Source organism: Dreissena polymorpha, chromosome 12 (genome assembly GCF_020536995.1).
Source record: "Dreissena polymorpha isolate Duluth1 chromosome 12, UMN_Dpol_1.0, whole genome shotgun sequence".
In the NCBI taxonomy this organism is placed as follows: Eukaryota; Metazoa; Mollusca; class Bivalvia; order Myida; family Dreissenidae; genus Dreissena; species Dreissena polymorpha.
Genome location: NC_068366.1, coordinates 36,468,677 through 36,492,812, shown reverse-complemented (window position 1 = coordinate 36,492,812; position 24,136 = coordinate 36,468,677). Strand labels below are relative to the sequence as shown.

Below are 24,136 nucleotides of genomic sequence, written 5' to 3'. Positions count from 1 at the left end.
TCAAACTTCATGTGTATATGTATAATACTCTCCTATAAGAATGCTTCTTACAATAAAGATTAAATCTTCATTGGATCTCCATAGGTTTAATATTTAAAAAAAATTATAACTAAAATTGTTGTTCTTCATGGATATTTTAGGGATTTTTTTCAGTAAAAATTATTTTATACCTCAACATTTCTTACCATTGAACTGATCTATTTTTATGCCCCCTTTCGAAGACAAGGGGGCATATAGTGATCAGACTGTCCGTCTGTCTGTCTGTCCGTCTGTCTGTCTTTCCGTCACACTTTGCGTTTAGGTTTCGAAAAATGCTCATAACTTCTATGTCCCTTGAGATATAACCTTCATATTTGGTATGCATGTGTATATGGACGATGCCTTTCCATACGCACACAAATTTTGACCCCTGTGACCTTGAACCTAGGGTCCGCGTTTAGGTTTCGAAATCTGCGTTTAGGTTTCGAAAAATGCTTTAACTTTTATCAAAGCGTTTATAGGGGGCATATGTCATCCTATGGTGACAGCTCTTGATTTTATATTTTTTGTTGTTATATCTCAACAAAAACGGAAAGTGTTTTTGGTTTTAGGATAACTTGAATATGCTACTCAATGTTAACTCCATGAGGTTTCCTTAATTGTTTTGCAAACAAAACGTTATATTGATTTTTTTCTTCAAAGTAAATTATAACAAAGCGGTTATAAAAAAGAATCAGTAATTTTCAATAGCCAACTCATTTTTTTTGCAACTGGTACTGGTAATGCTTACATTATTTATACTCAAGTCCATGAATTAGTAACAAGACTTAGTTTGTCTTTAATCATTTTCAAAAAATTTTTCTTGTGGTTTCAGATAGCAGGCCTTGTAAGACGTAAGGGTAAAAAGTACTATCGAGACAAGTTTTTGAGAGAGTTGGCCCAGTCCACATTGTTCTTGACCACGAATGGAACGCTGTTCATCACATGTTTTTGTATATGGAGGTAAGTATGTATCTAGTGAAAACTGTTTTCGTTTTTTTATGCCAAAATTTTAGGGAATGGGGAACACATGGCTTTACATTTTTTCAAGTCTATGTCTATTTATTTTTGTTGTTCTAAGTGGTTTGTGCAGGGGTGTCAACTGTCTGGATTATAGCGGAAATCCGGATTTGAGCTGTCCAGGGTTGATTTTCAGATCAGTGTAAATCAGATTAGATTTTTGTTTAAGGTGGAGAGGGGCGTGGGACAAATTTATTAGAGTGCGTGGACATTTGAGAACAAATCTTGTTATAGCTTCCTCTGCGAAAATTTGTGCTCAGTACCGATTTTCCTGGTCTTGAAAATTGATTTTATGAAAAAACTGTTTTTCTTGTATGAATTTAAAAAATACCCAAAATGTTTGCTTAAACACAGTTTGAAAATACAGTTAAAATGGTAAAATAAAACACATCACTTTTAATGAGTCATGGAAAAATGCTTATTATAGCAAACTCACATTTTTGTATGTTCAAGAAAAGCTATAGACCAATGTGCTAATGTTGATGTTTTATTATAACTAAAGGGGAAACATAATAGGACCAACACTTTTTCGATAGGTAACATTCACACTTTCTTGCATTGCTTCTTAGGATTTGAAGTTTGGCATGTGCAATTTGTATTATAATGTGTTTAATCACAGGTGGTTAGCATGTGGCTATGATATTAATTAGTGAAAACATAATTTTGAATGATAAATTATCATATTATAACGAAAAATCTACTTTCCCGAAAAGAAAATTTCACTATTCAAATATATATATATAACAAGGTATCCAACTCGAACTCACCCGAAATCGGGTTGCATCGTTTTAAACAGCCATTACTTCAACAATTTTGCAGCGATTTCCATGATCTTGGTCTTATTCAACGCAGAAATGAATTTCCTTTCTGGAAATGTATTGTCTTGCAATATTTCTACACATGCTGGGTCAAATTTTAAGAAATAACGTGATACACAATTCGCTTGACTGAGTTAACATGTAATCAGACCATATTTATAAATGAAATCTCCAGTTGTAAAGACACATCTTCGCATTGGACTAATGGAATCACTCGTGTGTTTAAAATGTCAGTTAGTTGAAATGTATGTAAACAAAGGTTTCAAAATGGGCTGGACAGTTAGTTTTGATGCATAATGCACCGCAAGCACGGTAAGAATGTTTTTTCATACGTTTTATTGAATTATGGTATCGAGGTCCGTGAAGTTTGCAGGGAAAATGCCCTTTACTCCGTGAAGATTTCAGTCATAAATACGGTCTGATCGATGTTAACTGGGTCACGCGAGTTGTGTATCGTGTTATTTCTTAAAAGTTGACCCAGTATTTGTAAAAATATTGCAAGACAATACATTTCCAGAAAGGAAATTCATTTCTGCGTTGAATAAGACCAAGATCATGAAAATCGCTGCAAAATTGATGAAGTAATGGCTGTTCAAAGCGATGCAACCCGTTTTCTATGATTTTGAGTTGGATACCTTGTTGTATATACCGGTATATTTGATAGTGAATTTTTTTTTTTGAACTGTGAATTTATTATAACATGATTTTAACAATAAGCTACCCGGTACATAATTACAATATCATTGTGGCATTGAAGGGGAGGGGGTAATCACCTTTGATGTTACAAGCTCTTCTTTGGGCTTTGGATTTGGGCACTTAAAAATGCCTTGGCATAAATAAAGTCATGTCAATTGCAAATTTACCAGAGCTGCAGAGTTTAGTTTATGTGTGCAGATATTTGAAATCTTTTTAAGAACATGAGGTGTAATAATCTATTATTTCTGGCCTTTTCCAGTATGAATAAAGTCCTTTTTTGTCCCCATTGCTCATCTTGAATTGTTAGCAATGCATGTTTTAGTTGTATTTATTGTTATATTGTGTTGTGATTTAAAATATTGTTGTATTGAACAATGAAAAACGACTGGAGACCTCCAATTTATTAGCAACATGATAATCAGATTTATTGCACCGTTTGTTTTGCAATCTAGAATTTAAAATGAGCTGCGCTTTATTAAAATGGGCTTCATGCATAAGTGTACAGTGTCGTCCTTGGTTAGCCTTTGCATTCTGCACAGGCTTATCAACGACTTCACTTTTCTCCAAGTCTTGATTTTCATTAAGAAGACACTTCCTTTTGACGAAAAATTTGAAACGAGACTAAAGTCTATACACACAAGCCTGAATTTAACAGAGAGCTGCTTGAGTATTAATAATTGAAAAGTACAAACATACGAAGTTCAACAATGCATGATTTTATTTCCACGTAGAGTCTTGTTGTTTGTTTAAGCATGTTTTCAGTGTTTTTTCACCTTTCAGGAAGCTCTTTGGGTTTTATTTTTACCCATGTGCAATACTACTTGGCATTCCGGCCTGTGGACTGTCTCTCTCAATTGAGAGAAAAGAGAGGTAGCCCCACTGTCTTTATGAACTGCCATCTGGGAAAACTGGTCTTAATGCAAATGCGTAAAGTGTCATCCCAGATAAGCTTCTGCAGTTTGAACAAGCTAAACAAGGACAACTCTTTCCTTTTTTATGGAGTTTTTTGTTCTAAATAAAAACAAAAACCTAGGTTAGTTGGAAAGTGGCATCCATGATTTGAATTTGCTGACTGCACAGTTAGCTGAGGCTTATATTGGGGGCAACACTTTACACACATGCATTCAGCCAAGTTTCACTGCACAGCTAGCTGAGGCTTATATTGGGGACAACACTTTACACACATGCATTCAGCCAAGTTTCACTGCACAGCTAGCTGAGGCTTATATTGGGGGCAACACTTTACACACATGCATTCAGCCAAGTTTCACTGCACAGCTAGCTGAGGCTTATATTGGGGGCAACACTTTACACACATGCATTCAGCCAAGTTTCACTGCACAGCTAGCTGAGGCTTATATTGGGGGCAACACTTTCCACACATGCATTCAGCCAAGTTTCACTGCACAGCTAGCTGAGGCTTATATTGGGGGCAACACTTTACACACATGAATTCAGCCAAGTTTCACTGCACAGCTAGCTGAGGCTTATATTGGGGGCAACACTTTCCACACATGCATTCAGCCAAGTTTCACTGCACAGCTAGCTGAGGCTTATATTGGGGGCAACACTTTACACACATGCATTCAGCCAAGTTTCACTGCACAGCTAGCTGAGGCTTATATTGGGGGCAACACTTTACACACATGCATTCAGCCAAGTTTCACTGCACAGCTAGCTGAGGCTTATATTGGGGGCAACACTTTACACACATGCATTCAGCCAAGTTTCACTGCACAGCTAGCTGAGGCTTATATTGGGGACAACACTTTACACACATGCATGCAGCCAAGTTTCACTGCACAGCTAGCTGAGGCTTATATTGGGGGCTACACTTTACACACATGCATTCAGCCAAGTTTCACTGCACAGCTAGCTGAGGCTTATATTGGGGGCAACACTTTACACACATGCATGCAGCCAAGTTTCACTGCACAGCTAGCTGAGGCTTATATTGGGGGCAACACTTTACACACATGCATTCAGCCAAGTTTCACTGCACAGCTAGCTGAGGCTTATATTGGGGGCAACACTTTACACACATGCATTCAGCCAAGTTTCACTGCACAGCTAGCTGAGGCTTATATTGGGGGCAACACTTTACACACATGCATTCAGCCAAGTTTCACTGCACAGCTAGCTGAGGCTTATATTGGGGGCAACACTTTACACACATGCATTCAGCCAAGTTTCACTGCACAGCTAGCTGAGGCTTATATTGGGGGCAACACTTTACACACGTGCATTCAGCCAAGTTTCACTGCACAGCTAGCTGAGGCTTATATTGGGGGCAACACTTTACACACATGCATTCAGCCAAGTTTCCCCAGAAGGAGGCTCGTACCATTATACATGTGACTCCTACTGTACTCTTGCCACGCTCTTGAAGGACCAAATAATCCGCAGTGTTTGATTTTTCTTGTTTTTTTGTGTGTGATTGTTTGGTCAAATAATTGATTGTAAAGCCTATATAAAAATCTTTTCTGTCAGCTGTTTTTTGCATTTATCTTAAATATTTAATCGATCCAAAAAGATTACAAAAAAACAAATAGATGCAAATTTCATTTCCTATTTCTTGCATTTGATTAAATACAGACTTTTTAAAGAAGTTAGAACAGCTATCATTTTAGAACAAAACATGCTTATTTGGGCCTTAACTCTCTTTCCTTTTCGTTTGCAATTGTATTACATAAAGGTGCTGGAAAATGCTGAAGGGCCAAGGGTAGTGCATGTATATTTTAATTAAATGTAAATTCATTGTGCATTTATAAAAATTCTGGAGTTGTTATTGGAAAAAGTAAACAACAGTGTTTATCATAAATTAAACGTACCCATATATTCCAGCATGTTTTGTGTTTCTTTAATTTATTAGTTTGATGTATTGGGCCTTCTTTCCTTTGTTTCCATTTGTTTTAGTAGAAATGCACTATTACTAATACATAGACATTGCTTTTTGTAGCTGGGCAATATCTGTTTTAGTGGTGTTTTAATTGTTTTCATAGCATTCATGGGCAAACAAACAGTTAAATTGATTAAGATGCAAATCTGTAAAATAATTCACTAGTAAAACAATATCAACATTTTAAATCAAGCATCCACTGAGCAAAATAAATGTGAGAATGACACAAAAAGTAATAAATAATATGTAACTAACACATGAAAGAGATACTGCCTTGAAAGAAAAAAGTTGTCTGCATGGTCATGGGCGTCCGCACATAGGGGCAAATGGGGTCAGCTGATCCCCCCCCCATGGAAAATCGATCAGCGAAAAAGATAGTTGAATATTGAACAATCTATACGTGTACAATTATGATTCCTGAATTGAACAATTTGGGTCAGAATGACCCCTCATAGTTAGTTTCACACGAACATCAACTCCCATTTACATGTAAACAAGTCATGGATGTGGTTATTGCACAATTTATTAACTCTCAAAACATTGTTTTAAACATGATTCATTCGCCCGGAGAAGTCAATTTATTAACAATTAACATTTATTCAGTCCCTAAAGAGGAAGTGAAGGTAATGTGGGCATCTGCCGAATTTCTCGATGATGTTTTGAATAAAAATATTCCTGTCAGTGTTGATCCGATCCCTGTTAACCTCATCATGCATAATCCTGAGAGCCTGTCATCGGACATGGTGGATGTTAGCCATGTCTTGACTTGTCTCAGCGTGCTAAATGATCGTTCCACCGTACAAGTGGTAGGGGCAGGGTTAATAATATGATCATCACCTAACGCACGGCCGGAAACAAATCCGTTATTTGACCAGGTCAACAAAATCTAACTCATTCTGTTTGATGGATTCCTTCTTGTTCATGTTGTACCATGACATTGTGTCTTGTTCAAAATTATCGATTTGATAAAATTTGTCGATGGTTAGGAATGTACCTTTATAGTCTGATCGATTGAAATTTTGATGTGGTTTGGATGGAGTTGATATAACATGAACGCAGGCATATTAGATTATGAAAATCAGCTTCCTAGAGACTGGATCAGTGAGTCCATGTACGTAATATAAATCGTGCGTCGATAGTATTCTTCACTGGTTCCACCAACATTTGCTCGGTGTACTTGCCGGCCACATTGCAGTGTTATTGTCATTGTAACACCAATATCTTTGGCTGTTTTTAATGCCGGACTGAATATATCCTCAGCGAAAATCGAATCCGCATTTTCTAGATGATCGGTTAACATCGATGTCAGATTATCAAGTGTTTTTGACACTGATTATGTTTAATTGAACAGCCTGAAGTGCTTGCGTGACGGGCTCTAAAATGGACGAATATTTGGCTATTATGTGGAGCGTTATCACAAATGTCTGTCCATAGCTGATGTGCAGTCTGTCGTCCTTTCGTATTCTGTTTGTTTTGCGCTATATATTTTAACTGACGGCGTATTTCGATGAAATGGTTAGCAAAGATTCGTATGCTTTTTTACTTTGCAGTCCACCTTGTTTCGCTTTACAATGGTGTGTAAGGAACTAGCCGTTTTCTCTTAGGGCTCTCTCTGAAATACTTAATGTTTGCTTTCACAGTCCCTATGTGCGTCAGAAATTGTATTTAGATTCTGTATGAGAAAAGTCACTATGATCTTAAGAGAGAAAAATAGGTATAACATTCTCCAATACAGTCAATTGATCAATTCCAAATCCTAACTCGTAACCTTCCAGATATACTTCATGATGCACCATTATCTGGCCTTATTCTCAATATTGTCCATGCCTAAGGCGGCAAAGGGGGAGAAACACTCCTTGACCCCCCCCCCTAGGAAAATTCCTGCGGACGCCTTTGGTTGTCTGTCTTATATGGTCAGAATTTCTGCCATAGTTTTCAAATACACGGATTAATACAGAGCAAGGTTTGCAAAAGAAAAATGCATGACTTCAAAATGTTATGCCATATATATACAAATATTTACAATTATGCACAAAGTGAAACTTAGTCTGCAACAGCAAAAGATAAAACTTATTATAATATGAAGTTCATCATTTAAAGCAAGGAACCGCCTGACAGTGAGACATACACAAACAATTATCAATTAAAAGAATAGAAAAGAAAAAGTCAAAAAGGAAGTACCATTTCAAAACATGAGAAAATGTACAATTAAAAAACATAAAAAAAGAAAATGAAAAATGTTTCAAGTTATTAGTACAATATGCAAACAATATATTTTCTTAAAGAATACCTTAGTGATAAAAGTGTGGGGAAAAGGTAATTGTATAGCGGGTAACAGTTATTTGAACAAATGTGCCTGAAATTCATAGCGCAGTAGATGCATTTGTGGAATAAATATAAGACATATGTTTGGCTTGTAGATGCACAGAATATCAGACATACATACATTTAGAAAAACAGCAACAGATATTTGATATTAAAGTTACTGCAAGGGATGCACATGTGTTTCTGATGAAACTAAAATGTACAGATATATTTATGATATTCCAACATTCTTAGGGAACAAAAAGAGTTGAAATCAGACATGGAGACAGACATCAGAAGGATATTATGTAGGTGTAAAACATGTGAGAAACACACACAAAAGTGGTCTGCAATTCCGCTGATGCAAAATTAATATTAGTGTTTTTGAGATCGCAAAATATAGAAATCTTTGGAAATTTAAGCTATTTTAAATCTTACTACATGTAAGTGGTATGGAGTTAATATCGATACCTAAATTCTACCAAGTATTTGCAGATTCAAAGCATACCCATAGAACATTGATACAAAGTAATTGGTCAATTTTATATACTGGAGATTCATATAATTTTAATTGCCCTTTTGTCAGTAACTCAGTTATTCAAAGCAATGTTTGATCCCCTAGTATTTTGTAGATGTGTTTTGATTTCTCTCTTTGCACTAAACTGAGTGTTACTTTTTTCAGTTGGTTAACTCTCTGCTTTGCTTTAAATCATACCTACATATCCACATCAATATTTCAACCCTCGGATAGATCAACTAAGGCTGAGTTTATTTTCAGGCCTGATGAACATTGGGACACAACCTTTTGTCATAAAGGGCTGTATGCAGAATGCTAACCAGAATTAAGTTTCTGTAAAACTAAAAAAAATAATCACAAGAATAATTCTGTGTTTCTTTTTCTTGGCAGGAAGCTACTTGGGACTGTCTATCGCAGGAATCTAGTTAGCAGTTTCTCATATAGGCACACAATAGGTTTTGTCCCCTGTTTGATGGCTGCTTACGTGGCTATTATTCTGGAGAGGAAGTCCAGGTAGGAATTCTGGGTAGTCAGTGAGGCATTTTGGGAAACTGACAACTTTGCTTTCTGGGGAAATTGCAGGAAACTTGGAATACTGCATTTTGGGAGGACATGATGATGCATTATGAGTGACATGGGGGACAGCTGCATTCTGGGATAGAAATATGACATTTGACTCTTGAGACTACATTTCACAACCAAACATTTACTAATCCAGTTTTTGCTGAATTAAAAAACAGCGCTTTTGTATTTGAAGTCTGAGTTCATGACTCTTGAATAAGAATGGCTGATGTCTTTTGATTTGTTTGCCATATTTATGTAATAAAAAAGCACCAATTAACGTGTTTCAACCTATGTGAAATGCATTCTCAAATGTTATATTATACCCTGGAAACCCACAACTATTGCATTTCAGAAGCTTTCAGAAAACTGTCTTTGACAATAATATCATGGAATCAACAAAGGCAACTTGGATCCAATAGTGTAGTGTTACACATTAATTCGAAACAATCACACAGACTAAAATATTTTCTTGTAAATTTTAGGAAGATTAATGGCAGACACATGTACCTAGTGAACACTCTTGCATTTCTTCCTTCTATGATGGCATGTCTTATTGCAAGTCCTCTAGAAAGAAAATCAAGGTACTACCATTTTTTTTTGGGGGGGGGGGGGAGGATTTAACTGACTCTGTGTGTCTGTACTTCAATTAAAATAGCTCTTAATTTATAATGTTATTCATTACTTTTGCTCTTAAAAGAATAGTATAAACATTTGTCTCTAAAAAGATTAATATTTATTGCATTAGAACATAATAATTGACCTTAAATTAATTTTGAAGCCAATGTAAAATATATGTATGGTATCAGAAAAAAACAAACTAGTTTTCAATGTGTAACACACAGAGCACTTTGCACTTGTGCTTTCCATGTTGCTGTAGAAATTTGTTATTTCCACTCCTTCGCCACTGCTGTCCACTTACAATATTGAAGAATTTTTTCTTTATGTTTAATGTTTCTAGTTTCTTTATAATGTCTCGTTTCTATTAATGTTTTAGTAACAATTTAGCATTTCATGTAGATTGCAAGTAGACAACAAGACATACTTTATAATTTGAATCTCAACTGAATCTGACATTTGTTTTTGGACCCCCCCACCCCCGAAATATTATTGAGTTGTTTACTTTCAATGTCTGTAACACAGTCTCCCTGATTTGGATTAATTGCCCACTTAATTGTTAACCATTAAAATGATTGTTCTCCCAACATGAAATTATACTCAGCTTCTTAATATAATAACGACATACTTTTATTGTGATTAAGTATTATTTGGTTTATTTGGTAATGAATTATTTTCAAAAATGACAACAATGTGGTAATATATAATTATATATTTGATAATGTCTGTCATTACCTCTGCTTGACTATTACAAATATAGTGCAGAGAATAATTTTATGTTTTGATGATTGCAGATCAACAGTATTGTTATAAAACATTTTCAAAGAAAATACTAACGCATCATTTACATACCATATAATTTACCAAGCAAGCAATATATTTTATTGCAATGTAATTATCATTGTGGTTTTATTACATTAAAAAATAAACCAATAATAACTTGCAACAACTTGTTTATTATTATGACTATGATGGTTTCTGTTCTCTTTCAGACGGGGCCTGCTTGCAATGTATACAGGAAACCTGGTAAGTAACCTTTACCAAAATATCTTCATTCAATCTTTCATTTACAGTCTGAATCATCACACAAAATTTTATCCTTATTAAGTATTAATTCACAACGATTTGTTTTCCCTCTTTATAAAGTAACGGGAAAAGGCACTTTCCCAATGAGGTAAAACTACAAATTTTCCAAAAAAATTCCCAATTGAAGGATTAAAAATAAATAGATATTTTTTTCTTTTTTTTTAATATAAAAAAATGCAACATTTAGATAGTTTCCCTATGCAGCTCTATGGCTGGAACCAAAGTAAATATAATATTGAAAACTTTACAACATTTAGTTTTCAATTTTAAAGTATTTGGGAGCAAAAAATTAAATACACAGATTTCTCAATATGAAGACTTCACGGTGTGAAATTCCCAGTTTCAGGGTTTTTCCCGCACAATTTTTCCAATTGGGGTGGTAACGGAACTCATATTTTCCCAATACTGTATCTGTGTCTTTTTCAAAATGTGTTGATAATCTCTCTTTAGAAAAAAAGTTATGTGTACAATATTCAAAGAATGTATAAATCCCTACTTGACATATTTGCAAGTTTAAAAAAGTAATATACATTCGGAGGAAAAAAGCTTTAAATTTTACAGATTCATCATCTTTAATCTAGATAATCCATACTTAGTATATTTCTGTCTAGAAAAGCAAAGGTCCTTTATATTTGATGAATAAAAGGCATGAAAAGTATGATAGACCTTTGATCCAAACAAATCCTTTTATTAGTTATTATATAAATAAATATTTAGATTGTTTAATGCATCATGTGAGCTTCTGAAGGACTTTGTTTATTGATCCCGATGTAGAGAACACTGGTTTAATATTGAATACAGATTGGTTTGTTTAGCCATGCTAAAAAAAGCTTAATTGCCACTAAACTAAAATAGGGCTAGGTATATTTATAATAATATTTTTCTGTTTTGATTACAAAAACTAATGAAAGAAAATTGCTCAAAACTGCACAAAAACATAAAATAATCTCATAAAACAATAAACAAATGATGTCATCATACTGCCTGTGTTTGCTGTATTCATCAATGTTGAATACACCACCACTCAGATTTTAGTAGAATTTTTTTTTGGCATTTCTCTTCAGCAATTCTGTTGCTTTAACTGCAACTTGATAGGCATTATGAAATCAGTTGACTTTATAACTAGCTTTATGTAACTTTATATATTTTTAATTGAATTTCATTCATGTATACAATATAATAACAGCGAATTATGAATGAAAGCATTGTATGGGAGAAAATGTAGGTGTGTTGCTGAATAAGTTGACAGCATTTCGTCTTAGGGATGAATAAATATGATAATATTCACACTCGACGGGACTTCGAATACACTGCCATGGGCCCATGCCCGTTGAAAGGCACACGTATTGAAGGCTGAGAATGCCTTTCTAGGGGGCTTTTGTGAGGCGGATACACTTGGCATGTCGTAATTAATGTATGAACAAATACACCAATGATCTACCACCAAGAGGCGTAATTGGAAATAGATTTCTGGGTGAATCTCTATAAAAAAATGTGCGGACTTTTTCGCGTCAATGAAGCGTTCAACTTTTTAAATGGCCATTGCGTATGTTAAATCTTAAAGCAAAATAAACAAATTGAATTACTAAATTATTATCCATACTGTGATGCCTATTTTAGTGCATTAAGGTCTCTTAAGTTATACAAAATTCATGCTTATTAAAGAGGAATTATTTTAGTTTAATGGTCTGCGAGTAATAGGATTTTTGTTGTGTATCTATTTTTCCGTAGATGTTTGAAACTTTGCACTCTACAACTCATACGGAGGCAATGGAGCATAATGTATAGCCTTAGAATGATCATGAATGAGATGAAGATGCTTCAATTAATAAACATGAATTGAGAAAAATGATTTTCGTGCTGTTTCCATCTTTCTATAAATTAGTAATAGCGCTTTTGAGATGGACTTCTTTTTACTAGGTCATGTTTAAATTGACACAAAATAATTATCACTTTTGTGAAGTGGTTTATGCAGCTTAAGGCAACAGCTGGAAAGGTTGATATTTTTTTTCTGCAGTGCTCTATATAAGCCTCCAGAACTATTATTACTATTACAAATGTTTAAAAGAAAAAATCACAATTATGATGTCTTGAATACTTTTTGTATAGTTTAAGACTTATAGGTATGCAAACCACCACACACTACCAAATATCATATAACATTTGTATGATTTGGCTGAACAATATTAAACTTAATCAAATGTATGAAAACAAATGTGATCATTAATGTAGTATTTCTCAATCAATCTGTGCTCTTTAATAACGTGTTTATTTGTTGTTGTTTTTTTGCCTGTGGAATTTTACTCAGTTTTGCAACAGTTGAATTATGCTCTATTTTTTACATGTGAATTTATTTAATTTTTTTTAAATAAATAATTCAATGATGAATTATTTTTATTTTGTTTTGAGGCCATATATTGAAGCTTTGTTTTTATGGTCAGTTTGTTTTGCAGCTATTTCATAATGGTCAATTTGTTTTTCAGCCATGGCATAATGGTATATTTATTTTGCAGCCATGGAATTCTGGTCATTGTTTGCAATTATATTATAATGGTATGTTTTTTTTAAACCATTTCATAATCGTCAATTTGTTTTGCAGCCATGGAATTATGACCTTTTGTATTGCAGCCATGGAACAATAGTGTTTTGCAACAATAAATTGCATTTTTATTTGATTTAAAACTCTTGAGCAATTGTATATTACATGTCTTTTTGCTTTTCAGGCAATAGAAACGATATGGAGGATGCTGAAGGCTCGAGGGCTGGTGAGATCATTGCCTAATGGAGAGGTCAGTTAATAGGATTTTGTGTCCATTAGATATTATTTTCATAGTTGAGTGTTAGAAATCATAGTTCAGGTAATGCTTTTCTGCATTTAATGCAAAAACAGATTGAAATCTGTTAATAGATTGTCGCTGGACACATTATTTACAAGGATAAACTTTACAAGAAACTGTCCAACAGGAATAACTGTAAGGTTTAACTTGATTATTTAATGGTGGTGTCAGCAACATCCATTTCAACCCCTTAATGGGATTTTTAGGCAGCGTTTAAGTGCATAGGGTATTATATACATGGCTTCTTCGCATGTGCACACAGATTAATTGTGAATCTACCACCATCTGATATTACCTTTGACAAGTTTTAAAGTCTAAAGTTGAAATTTCATCACCAAAATCCCTGTGAAAGCCAATAAAAGCTGTATGTAATATTGTTGCAGGACATTAATCTGCAATTTGTTTCCATTCTTTTATGATACCTGTGGATATGTCATAAAAGGCATTTCTATGTCTGACTTTTTTATCAGTAAGCGGAATGACACGTAACTATATTAAGTTTGTAAGTTAAGCTGACACTTTGAGTGTTTCCTTTTGGAATTTTGATATCGGGTAGCCTGAAACTCAATATTCCTCAGTAAGGGAGGTAGGACAGACGTTGAATGTGAAGTTTGCCATCATTCGTATAAATGTGGAGTAAATATTATGGTAGCCACATATTATATTACATTGTGGTAGGGTCTGGTACAAATTGAGTTGGTGATTGCAAATCTCTTGTAAAATTCAGGCCATCTAGTTCTTGTTCAGTGAGTTAAGTTTTATGGACAGTGATCATGGTATAGAAATGAGGGTGTAGCTACAACAAATTCATATTTTGTTAAACAGAATTTTTTCTCCAACTATGCTTTAAGTGAGTGCAATAAAAAAAGATATATATTTTTATTCCATTTTCGATGTAATCGCAGGAAAGCTCAAGATGCATAATAGTACAAGTTATTTTGTACACATTTGAAGCATTGTCACCTACTGGCATTCTTTGTTATGATATAAAGTTGTTCAAATTTTGTTTAACCTTCTTTAAAATATTGCCAAAAGTATTCTCATTTTTTAACTTAAACATTCTATAACATCATGCTACATGGTACACTATTAAATTGATGGGGGGTATTTATTGTCACTATTTAGACCGATTCCAGTTTAAACAAACCTATGGTAACTTTATAGAAAAGCACAAAATGTTGGACAGTAGCTTTATCACGCATTGTGTAACAATAAAAGCCGAACTGTAATTGTCTGCGTATGTTTAATAATTGGATGAAGTATGTAACTCTGTAGCTTTAAAAAAGGATTGACTGCAAAGAAATGACACTGGCTCAAGTATCTAGTGTAATTTTATGTTTTAACTACCACGCTATGTGTCACAATTGTCGATAATAGATTGCTTAGTGAAAATGTACCCCTGCTGTAAAAAGGGGCGGCAAGATTAAATTTTCAATTAATCTAACTTTTATAGAGATGCAGATTAAATAGTTTGTTTAAATCATTCATTGATTGGATTTTTTTTTAACAATGTCAAATGTCAGTCAACAAGTACAGTTGTTTATGGAATAGGTCTGCTTTAGAATAACTTACTTCAATCTGCAAATATTGTTATGAATTTTAAAAGAAGGAGGTTTACTCAGGAAAATATGTAATTATATGTTTGTTTGTTTGTACAAGTGCAGAATTGCAGGTGGAGCATTATGAGCCATATTAGGGAGGTTTGAGTTTAGGTGGGGTCATAATAAGATACTTATAATTGGCATTTCATTGAGTTCCTTATTTATAAAAAAATAACACCATATTTTTTGAGCCGGATTGTGAAAAGCATGATATAGCAGTTTAAATGATCAAATGTATGTATGTGTGTGAGGGTGCATGACCACATCTATGCTTGTCCAGACAGTATCATTGTCATTCAATGTGCAATTGTTAAATAACGTGTTGCATGTAATTACTGTCTCTTCCTCAAAGGTCAAGGTCACACTTGACAAGAGGTGAGAGGTTAAATTTTGGCATATATCCCTTGTGCGAAATATAACTTTGTCATTCATCATGCAAATTTAAATAAGCTCATCACAGGTCATCACCATGTGTTGCGTTTAACACCCTTCTCCTTACCAGAAAGGTCAAGGTCATATTGCTCAGAGGTCAAATTTGTCAATAAAACAGCTCTTGAGGACTGTAATTTGGTCATTCATTGTGAAATTATATACTTACCACAAATGACCACTATATCAATGCGTTGGATATATCACCTGTCTCAGTACCTCAAAATCAAGGTCACACTTAGAGGTCAAAGGTTGAAAATGGCTGTAAAACAGCTTTATTGAACTATAACTTCATAATTCATTGTGCAATTTAACAAATATTTTACCAAAAATGTTCACCTAAGGGAGACGGCATGTAACTGCTTGGGCACAGGTCTGACAAGGTTATTAATGCCAAATATGTGCATTGTGCAGCTTGTTTGTGACAAACATTATTCACCATTGGACAGACATGCATCCAAATAGGTTTTCACCCTAGTAAAACCAGTGGAAAAAAACTTAATGAAATTGTGTACTTACAATTAATACCTGCCACATGGATAATGAAAATACACCATTCGCATGTTTCCTGACAGCTCAAGGCCAAGGTCACACTTTAAGGTCAATCTTTCAAGATCAGTATAATTCAGCTTCTTAAGACAGTATGTGTAAATTTAGTATTTATCATGCAATATTTTGAGTAACTATGCACAAGTCATCTTTGTAACAAGATAACCTTTTTTGCTCAAAATATTTCCCATTCTCAAAGGTCAAGGTTTGATTCAAGTTCATATACATCTCCCATTTTCAAAGGTCAAGGTTTGATTCAAGGTCGAAGATCAGGTATAGCCATAATACATTCCTCTGTGTCAAAAATGTCATTTGAACATCCACCACACATCAAGTTATATTTTGATGAATTATGTTGGTAACTTCTGATTGTGTTGGTATATTGATTGATGAATTATTATTATCTTTATTATTATTATTATTATATACATCACATTCCTCATGACAAAATGATTTGCCCTGGAATGTTAATTTGATCTGATGACAATTATGTGTTCCAGTTGTTACAATATGCCTAACATATCTGGCAACATCTTGATTGTATCATATTTGCTTTTTGTAAAAGCTAGACAATTTGTACTATAACATTGTCACATCTAATTACATATGATATAAATAATTATCATTTGCTAATAATGGCTGTAGCACTTGTTGTCAGGGACATTGTTACTTAACCCTTTGCATGCTGGGAAATTTGTCGTCTGCTATAATGTTGTCTGCAGAATTTCTAAAATTAGCATTTTCTTAGATTTTTTTCAAAGAATACTATCAGAAAAGCAAACAGTTTGGATCCTGATGAGATGCCACGTTCTGTGGCGCCTCATCTGCATCCAAACTGTTTGCAAAGACCTTCAAAATTCGGTTCCTGAGCACTGAAAGAGTTAATAAGCCATTTCTTGTCTTCAGGGCTCACGCTGGGCTCAAATTTTACGGAGAAGTGACTTCTCCCTGGACACTGATTTAGGGAGAAGTGAGGAGACTTTAGGGAGAAGTGAGGAGACTTTAGGGAGAAGTGGAGAGACTCGGACACAAGGGTTTCCATACATGTAGGGCGTTACAACACACATATATGTGTATCACATTATTGAAGTATACCACTGTAGTACACATAATTATATTTCTTTTGTGTATCTTAATTTTTCCAGCAGTTCTAATTAACCAAGTAATAATAGACACAACAGATAAATAACTAAAATTTTACTAGCTCCTTATTCAATCCATTTTGATGTAAATATCATATTGAACTGACTAAAGTATTTCAAAGATGATATGTTTATGTAGCAGCAGATAACATAAGCTTAATAAAACTGTCAGACCAGTTAAATATTTATGTTTGAAATATGACATTTAACATATGCTTTCTTAATAATTATTTGTTATTTTGTATAGTCTTTCCAATTGCAATTTCATGTGAATACAGTTCGAAGTATGATAAACCACATCGTCTGCATCACCCCATCTGTATTCTTCATTCTATTTTCTTTAAAGAACTTCGAAATTAAATTATAATTGACGAAAAATAATGTATCCGAAAATGACAGTCCGAAAAATTATACGCGTTACGCACATGAAACAAATTGTGCATATCGTTTGACAGCAAAAAAATGAAAACCGGTAACCTAGCAAATATGTAATTAATATACAATTTAATTGACATATTGCTTTACAATAGCATTGTTTGTGGGTAAAAAAACAACTTAATTATCACCTTTTAATTTCAAACGATAATTGGCAGAAAGGTGTAACATCATCGACATAGATCTAATTATTTAGTTATCATCCTTTTGTTAATTCTGATCGATAGTCGGTAGAAAGGTGTAAAGTGATCAGCTTAGAAATAATTTATTTATTGTAAGACTCCTTTTTATTTGTTTATCTTTATATACGACGTTTGCTATCTGCCTCTATAGTGTTGGCAGACGACAATATCAACTGTGTATTTCCAAGTATACAGTGTCTGCGCATGAATGACCCAATATTATGCTTGAGCGAACTCAATGTTTATTGGCCAGCTACCATGTGACTTGAATGCTGACTTGACCAATATCGATCGCCGATTAGATAAGTTCGGAGGTTGGGAGAATCAGGGCGGGGTTTACCTCAAATTACCTGTCGCTCAATTGCGACACGCTCCGGGCTGCGACAGTGTGTATTGTAAAATTGAGTCAGACCTTGACATTGAGAAAACCGGATGTAAACAAATTCCGATAAGAGGGAGACTGGAAGTTGCTTTTTATATACAAGTTCTTAAATTTTAGGCGACGTTTGGCGTAAGAAAGCGACTTAGTCGTTCACGTCGCCCCCTAGCGCGAGCCCTGGTCTTGTTGAGTGTATTATGCTACTTATCTATTGTTGTAATACATGTTTTACCAGACAAACTAAGAAATTGACAGTCATTGATCAAAAGTAATTGATCTTTTAAAATTTAATATCATTATTTCAGATATGAAAATATTTGTCATTTAGAGCTAGCTGTAGCTAGCTTTGTCATTCATGCATTGTAGATAAGAAAACTATGAATGTTTTCGCCCTTGAAAGATGGCTATTGCATGTATTGTCTCGGATTATTATCTCGTATACTAACATTGACATTGGTTTTTTCCCATGCCTCATAACATTGTACTACACTGTAACTCCAATATAACGCGGATGATGGGGTCCAAGCCACGCAACAGCGTTATTAACGGATCCGCGTTATAAGTTTTGAGCTCATTTATTGCAGGGGGGCTATAAAAACAGGTATAGTATAGCCTATAATATAGGTCCTGTGTATTGCCATGCTGTGTTGTCATCCGCAAATACATGCATATAAACCGAACGATATTTAACAGTATACATACCGCTTTTCTAATGTGCACATTTATCCGTTAATCCAATCAAGTTACAACATCACTTAAAAAAATAATAATCTTGAACATTTATGAGGATAACTATGTTTATGAATTTCACAAACACAACTATATGTATACGCCATTTTCAGAAGTGTGAAAAGAACAGTGCATCATGGGGCAGAGCTTTAATTGGATGAGCGAATTTATATTAAGATTGAATGCAATACGATACATGTACAAAGAAATTTTTTATTGCGTCATACACTGTCATGCAAAAAACGTGCTCTCCGGGGACTTTCTGATACCGGAAAAAAATGAAAGTGAATCTCTGTTAACAATTACACTGTGTTAGCATGTATATAAATCGTCTGGATTATTAAATTAATTTCTCGTACACGAACTGAAAGATTAAATGACTAAATACTAAAATGATAATGAAATGACAGAAAAACTTGTTTTATACTGTGCGCAGTATATTTCATAGCCGCTCCTTTAATATAGTCAAACTGCAATCATATCAAAGTAAGAATGTTTTTATCGTTTTGAATAACTTTAATTTTATAATTATCCCGCTTGCACTTATCTTATTGAAATTAGCGCACCGAACCGCTCTGATAGGGAATACATGTAATAAACACTGACACGCGAGTTTTTCACACCTTTATTGACATTACACAACAGATTAACACCAATTAGCCGTCGGTGTTGTTTAACCTCCAAGCGATTAAAATCGGTTCAACGGACGGTTGAATAAAGCAATCAAGATGTGATCGCCGCCATCCTTGAATTGTCTGAAAATACATGAAGTTGCATAACATGGATTTGAATCAGAAATGGAAGGTTGGAAGAAAATAGGGATCCAAGACCCACCCGCGTTATATTGGATTCAGCGTTATAACGGAGAGCGCTATATTGGAGTTACAGTGTATCATAAAATTGGATCATATTACATTACTACATTCCAAAGTTCTGACCCTTTTATTATGCCCCCCTTCGAAGAAGAGGGGGGTATATTGCTTTGCTCATGTCGGTCTGTCGGTATGTCGGTCGGTCGGTCCGTCCACCAGGTGGTTGTCAGACGATAACTCAAGAACGCTTGGGCCTAGGATCATGAAACTTCATAGGTACATTGATCATGACTCGCAGATGACCCCTATTGATTTTGAGGTCACTAGGTCAAAGGTCAAGGTCACGGTGACCCGAAATAGTAAAATGGTTTTTGAATGATAACTCAAGAACGCATACGCCTAGGATCATGAAACTTCATGGGTAGATTGATCATGACTTGCAGATGACCCCTATTGATTTTGAGGTCACTAGGTCAAAGGTCAAGGTCACGGTGACCCGAAATAGTAAAATTGTTTCCGGATGATAATTTAAGAATGCATACGCCTAGGATCATGAAACTTCATGGGTAGATTGATCATGACTCGCAGATGACCCCTATTGATTTTGAGGTCACTAGGTCAAAGGTCAAGGTCACGGTTACCCGAAATAGTAAAATGGTTTTCAGATGATAACTCAAGAACGCATATGCCTAGGATCATGAAACTTCACAGGTAGATTGATCATGACCCGCAGATAACCCCTATTGATTTTGAGGTCACAAGGTCAAAGGTCAAGGTCACGGTGACCCGAAATAGTAAAATGATTTTCGGATGATAACTCAAGAACGCTTTTGCCTAGGATCATGACACTTCATAGGTACATTGATCGTGACTCACAGATGACCCCTATTGATTTTCAGGTCACTAGGTCAAAGGTCAAGGTCACAGTGACAAAAAAACGTATTCACACAATGGCTGCCACTACAACGGACAGCCCATATGGGGGGCATGCATGTTTTACAAACAGCCCTTGTTACTTTTGATATTAAATGATGACATAAAATGTTTTAGGCACATAGCAGTGATACATTATTTGTCACAAACAAATACTTTAACAGTTTTACAGATTATATTATTATATTATTATATTATATAAGCCTATGACCGATCATGTCACCGACAAAAAGCTAATGGACATAATGTAACAAATGTCACACACAAAAAGGTGATAAAACTGAACACTGTGACAGTCATTAACCCATTTATGCATAGTGGACTCTCCTATCCTTCTAAATTGGATTAATTTATTTCCAAAATTAGGGATTTCTATTATATTTATGCCCCCCTTCGAAGAAGAGGGGGTATATTGTTTTGCACATGTTGGTCGGTCCGTCAGTCCACCAGATGGTTTCCGGATGATAACTCAAGAAGGCTAAGGCTTAGGATCATGAATCTTCATAGGTACATTGATCATGACTGTCAGATGACCCCTATTGATTTTCAGTTCACAAGGTCAAAGGTCAAGGTCACAGTGACTCGAAATAGTAAAATGTTTTCCGGATGATAACTCAAGAACGCTTAGGCCTAGGATCATGAAACTTGATAGGTTCATTGATCATGACTGGCAGATGACCCCTATTGATTTTAAGGTCACTAGGTCAAAGGTCAAGGTCACAGTGACTCGAAACAGTAAAATGGTTTCCTGATGATAACTCAAGAATGCTTACGCCTAGGATCATGAAATATAGGAACATAAATCATGACTAGCAGATAACCCCTATTGATTTTCAGGTCACTAGGTCAAAGGTCAAGGTCACAGTGACTCGAATCAGTAAAATGGTTTCCGGATGATAACTTAAGAATGCTTACGCCTAGGATCATGAAACTTCATAGGTACATTGATCATGACTGGCAGATGACCTCATTGATTTTCAGGTCACTAGGTCAAAGGTCAAGGTCACAGTGACTCAAAACAGTAAAATGGTTTCCAGAGGATAGCTCAAAAATGCTTACGCCTAGGATCATGAAACTTCATAGGCACATTGATCATGACTGGCAGATGACCCCTATTGATTTTCAGGTCACTATGTCAAAGGCCAAGGTCACAGTGACTCAAAATAGTAAAAGTTTCCGGATGATAACTCAAGAATGCTTACACCTAGGATCATGACACTTCATAGGTACATTGATCATGCCTGGCAGATGACCCCAATTAATTTTCAGGTCACTAGGTCAAAGGTCAAGGTCACAGTGACAAAAAACATATTCACACAATGGCTGCCACTACAACTGAAAGCCCATATGGGGGGCATGCATGTTTTACAAACAGCCCTTGTTATTTCTATATTTAGAATACTTCTTACAGAAATTCCTTTAAACAAACAGCGCAGACCCAGATGAGACGCCGCATCATGCGGCGTCTCATCTGGGCCTATGCTGTTTGCCAGGCCTTTTTTCTAGACGCTAAGCATAAATGGGTTAAGTTGGACATATTGTGTAGAGCCTTGACACGTTTTTCACTGGCATTTTATAGCTATGGAATTGACTGTAATTGACACATTATTAAGTATATATTTTATAAGCTATTTATTAAGCTTGATTATATCAAAAGCTTAAGGCTTGTTGAAAGACTCAAGTCTGATTCCTGGGTCGAACTAGTACTTGTTGTCTTTGGGGATTATCAAAAGTGAATAAATTGGACTATTGTCTGACAAGAAGTTATTATGCTTTATGTGTAGACAAAATGCTTAGTTGCTTATAATATAACTGGGGCACAAACAAGAACAAGCGTCTTATGCTTAGCATTACCTTTACTGAACAAAGTACAACATTTTTGTCCCAGCATGTCCTTGAATAATTTATTGAACTCTAATACATTGCTGAATGTGTGCTGTGGCACGATCACGGGCGTGTCATCTGGCATGCCATCTGTGCGCTTGATTTAAAACTTGCCTTGGGTTGATTGTATGCATTGTTTTAAATATAGCCACTTGCATAGCAATTATCTTTGGTAATTTAATTTGGTGATGTCTAATTGCTGATGACATTTGTTTAAGATATAATTTTTATTTGATTGTCAATCTGTCTGTAGCATAGCTGCTGTTTTAGACTTTCAGGAAAACATCTCCTGTTGAGGTTTTGCTCAGCAGTGATTAAGTAAAACAATAAAAACAATGCTTGTCCAATAGTTAAAGTTCACTTAAAAAACAAGATCAAATTAACATGTTCACAGTATTTTATTCTCACACATGTTTTTTCAATATTGAGCGTGATTTCAAAGTATCTGCCATTCTATGAGTATTTCTATGGACTATAATATTATTACATGCCCCAGAAGTGTTATTAACCACTTAACAAATAGTATTGTGATTCATATGGCAAGGCTTAGCCCATATTGCCTTCACAATTGAGGACACAATTTTTGTCACACACCAAATCATAACGCAAGTATTTTTTGTTTGGCCTTTCCGGTCGCACCAAGTAGGCAAAAATAACTTTTGTTTGCTCCCACATGATATATTATGTATGTTTACATACGCTTCAGTAATTTATTGACCAAGTCGACATGGACTCAAATTTCTTGATTGTCAAACTCGTGTCCAATTTCAATGTGGCATGCAAAAATGTTGATGACAGGACCTAATTGACGTGTGTCAAATCGCTGGTACAATGCAACCGGTGGACTGGCTCGGATCTCGCATAAATGGACTGGTAGTTAGCTATTGTATTAAGAGTGACATATCATAAATTATATCTTTTGCTTTTCGCAATCAGCGTTATTTCATTTACAAAATGAGTCGGCCGTGCATATACATCTAGATTTGGTTATTGGCAGTAGGGCATAGATAAGTGTTTAATTGAATTGCTGTAATTTGGTTGTAGGTTGTAATAAGAACGTGTGATACAAATATTTTTCACATTTTTGTGATTTATCTGTCATCTTAATAATTTTAAAGATGGCTGGAGTTTATTGCTTAAACAAAGTGAAATGTATTTATAGTTATTTTAAACTTAAAAAAGCGTATTATAATGGAATAACTGACATTTAGAAAAATGTTTTGTTTTACCATTTTATATAATAATTGTACCCACATTATGACAACAATAAACTTGAAAACTTTTGAAAACAGTTTAAACATGCAATTAAATAAAGCAAACATGTTAAGCAAATTCTATCAAAATAACAACTGAGTTTAAACAATACCTTTCATGGCAAATTTGTCCATGGATGACATTTAATAAATATCAAATTTATATAGAATAGCCTGCCCCATACATTATAATGATTAATGGACAAGTTTATTGCAGATAATTTTGCAATTATCCCAGTTGGAAATTGTTGTCCAGTTTACCATAAGAGGGCATTCTACTTGCTTGTCTTGCTTAACATACTTGAAAGCAAGGTCACTTAAGGTTAAACCATTTTGAAGGTAGCTCTAGTTCGGCTGGAAATAATATATTTAAATTACAAGTGCTACATTACAATCAATTATTTATTTACTAAAAATAAAACAGCAGCGAGAAC

At 34.8% G+C, this 24,136-nt stretch overlaps 1 protein-coding gene and 1 long non-coding RNA gene across 6 annotated transcripts in view; both read left to right on the top strand.

The window, feature by feature from the left end:
• Positions 1–24,136, top strand: part of LOC127852152 (transmembrane protein 135-like) — a 150,155-nt gene that overhangs the window by 5,383 nt on the left and 120,636 nt on the right. The window contains exons 2-6 of one of the 5 annotated variants that reach the window (XM_052385985.1): positions 854–981; positions 8,663–8,785; positions 9,319–9,417; positions 10,444–10,477; positions 13,261–13,326. In XM_052385985.1, the coding sequence (XP_052241945.1) occupies positions 854–981; positions 8,663–8,785; positions 9,319–9,417; positions 10,444–10,477; positions 13,261–13,326 (450 nt within the window). Of the gene's footprint in view, positions 1–853; positions 982–3,332; positions 3,423–8,662; positions 8,786–9,318; positions 9,418–10,443; positions 10,478–13,260; positions 13,327–24,136 lie in introns of all 5 variants that reach the window. The other 4 variants (XM_052385987.1, XM_052385986.1, XM_052385988.1 and 1 more) reach the window with 4 other exon arrangements.
• LOC127852156 (uncharacterized) overlaps positions 19,796–24,136 on the top strand; it is a 30,027-nt gene continuing 25,686 nt past the window's right edge. The window contains exon 1 of the long non-coding RNA XR_008036101.1: positions 19,796–20,117. This is a non-coding gene — a long non-coding RNA (uncharacterized LOC127852156). The remainder of the gene's footprint in view (positions 20,118–24,136) is intronic.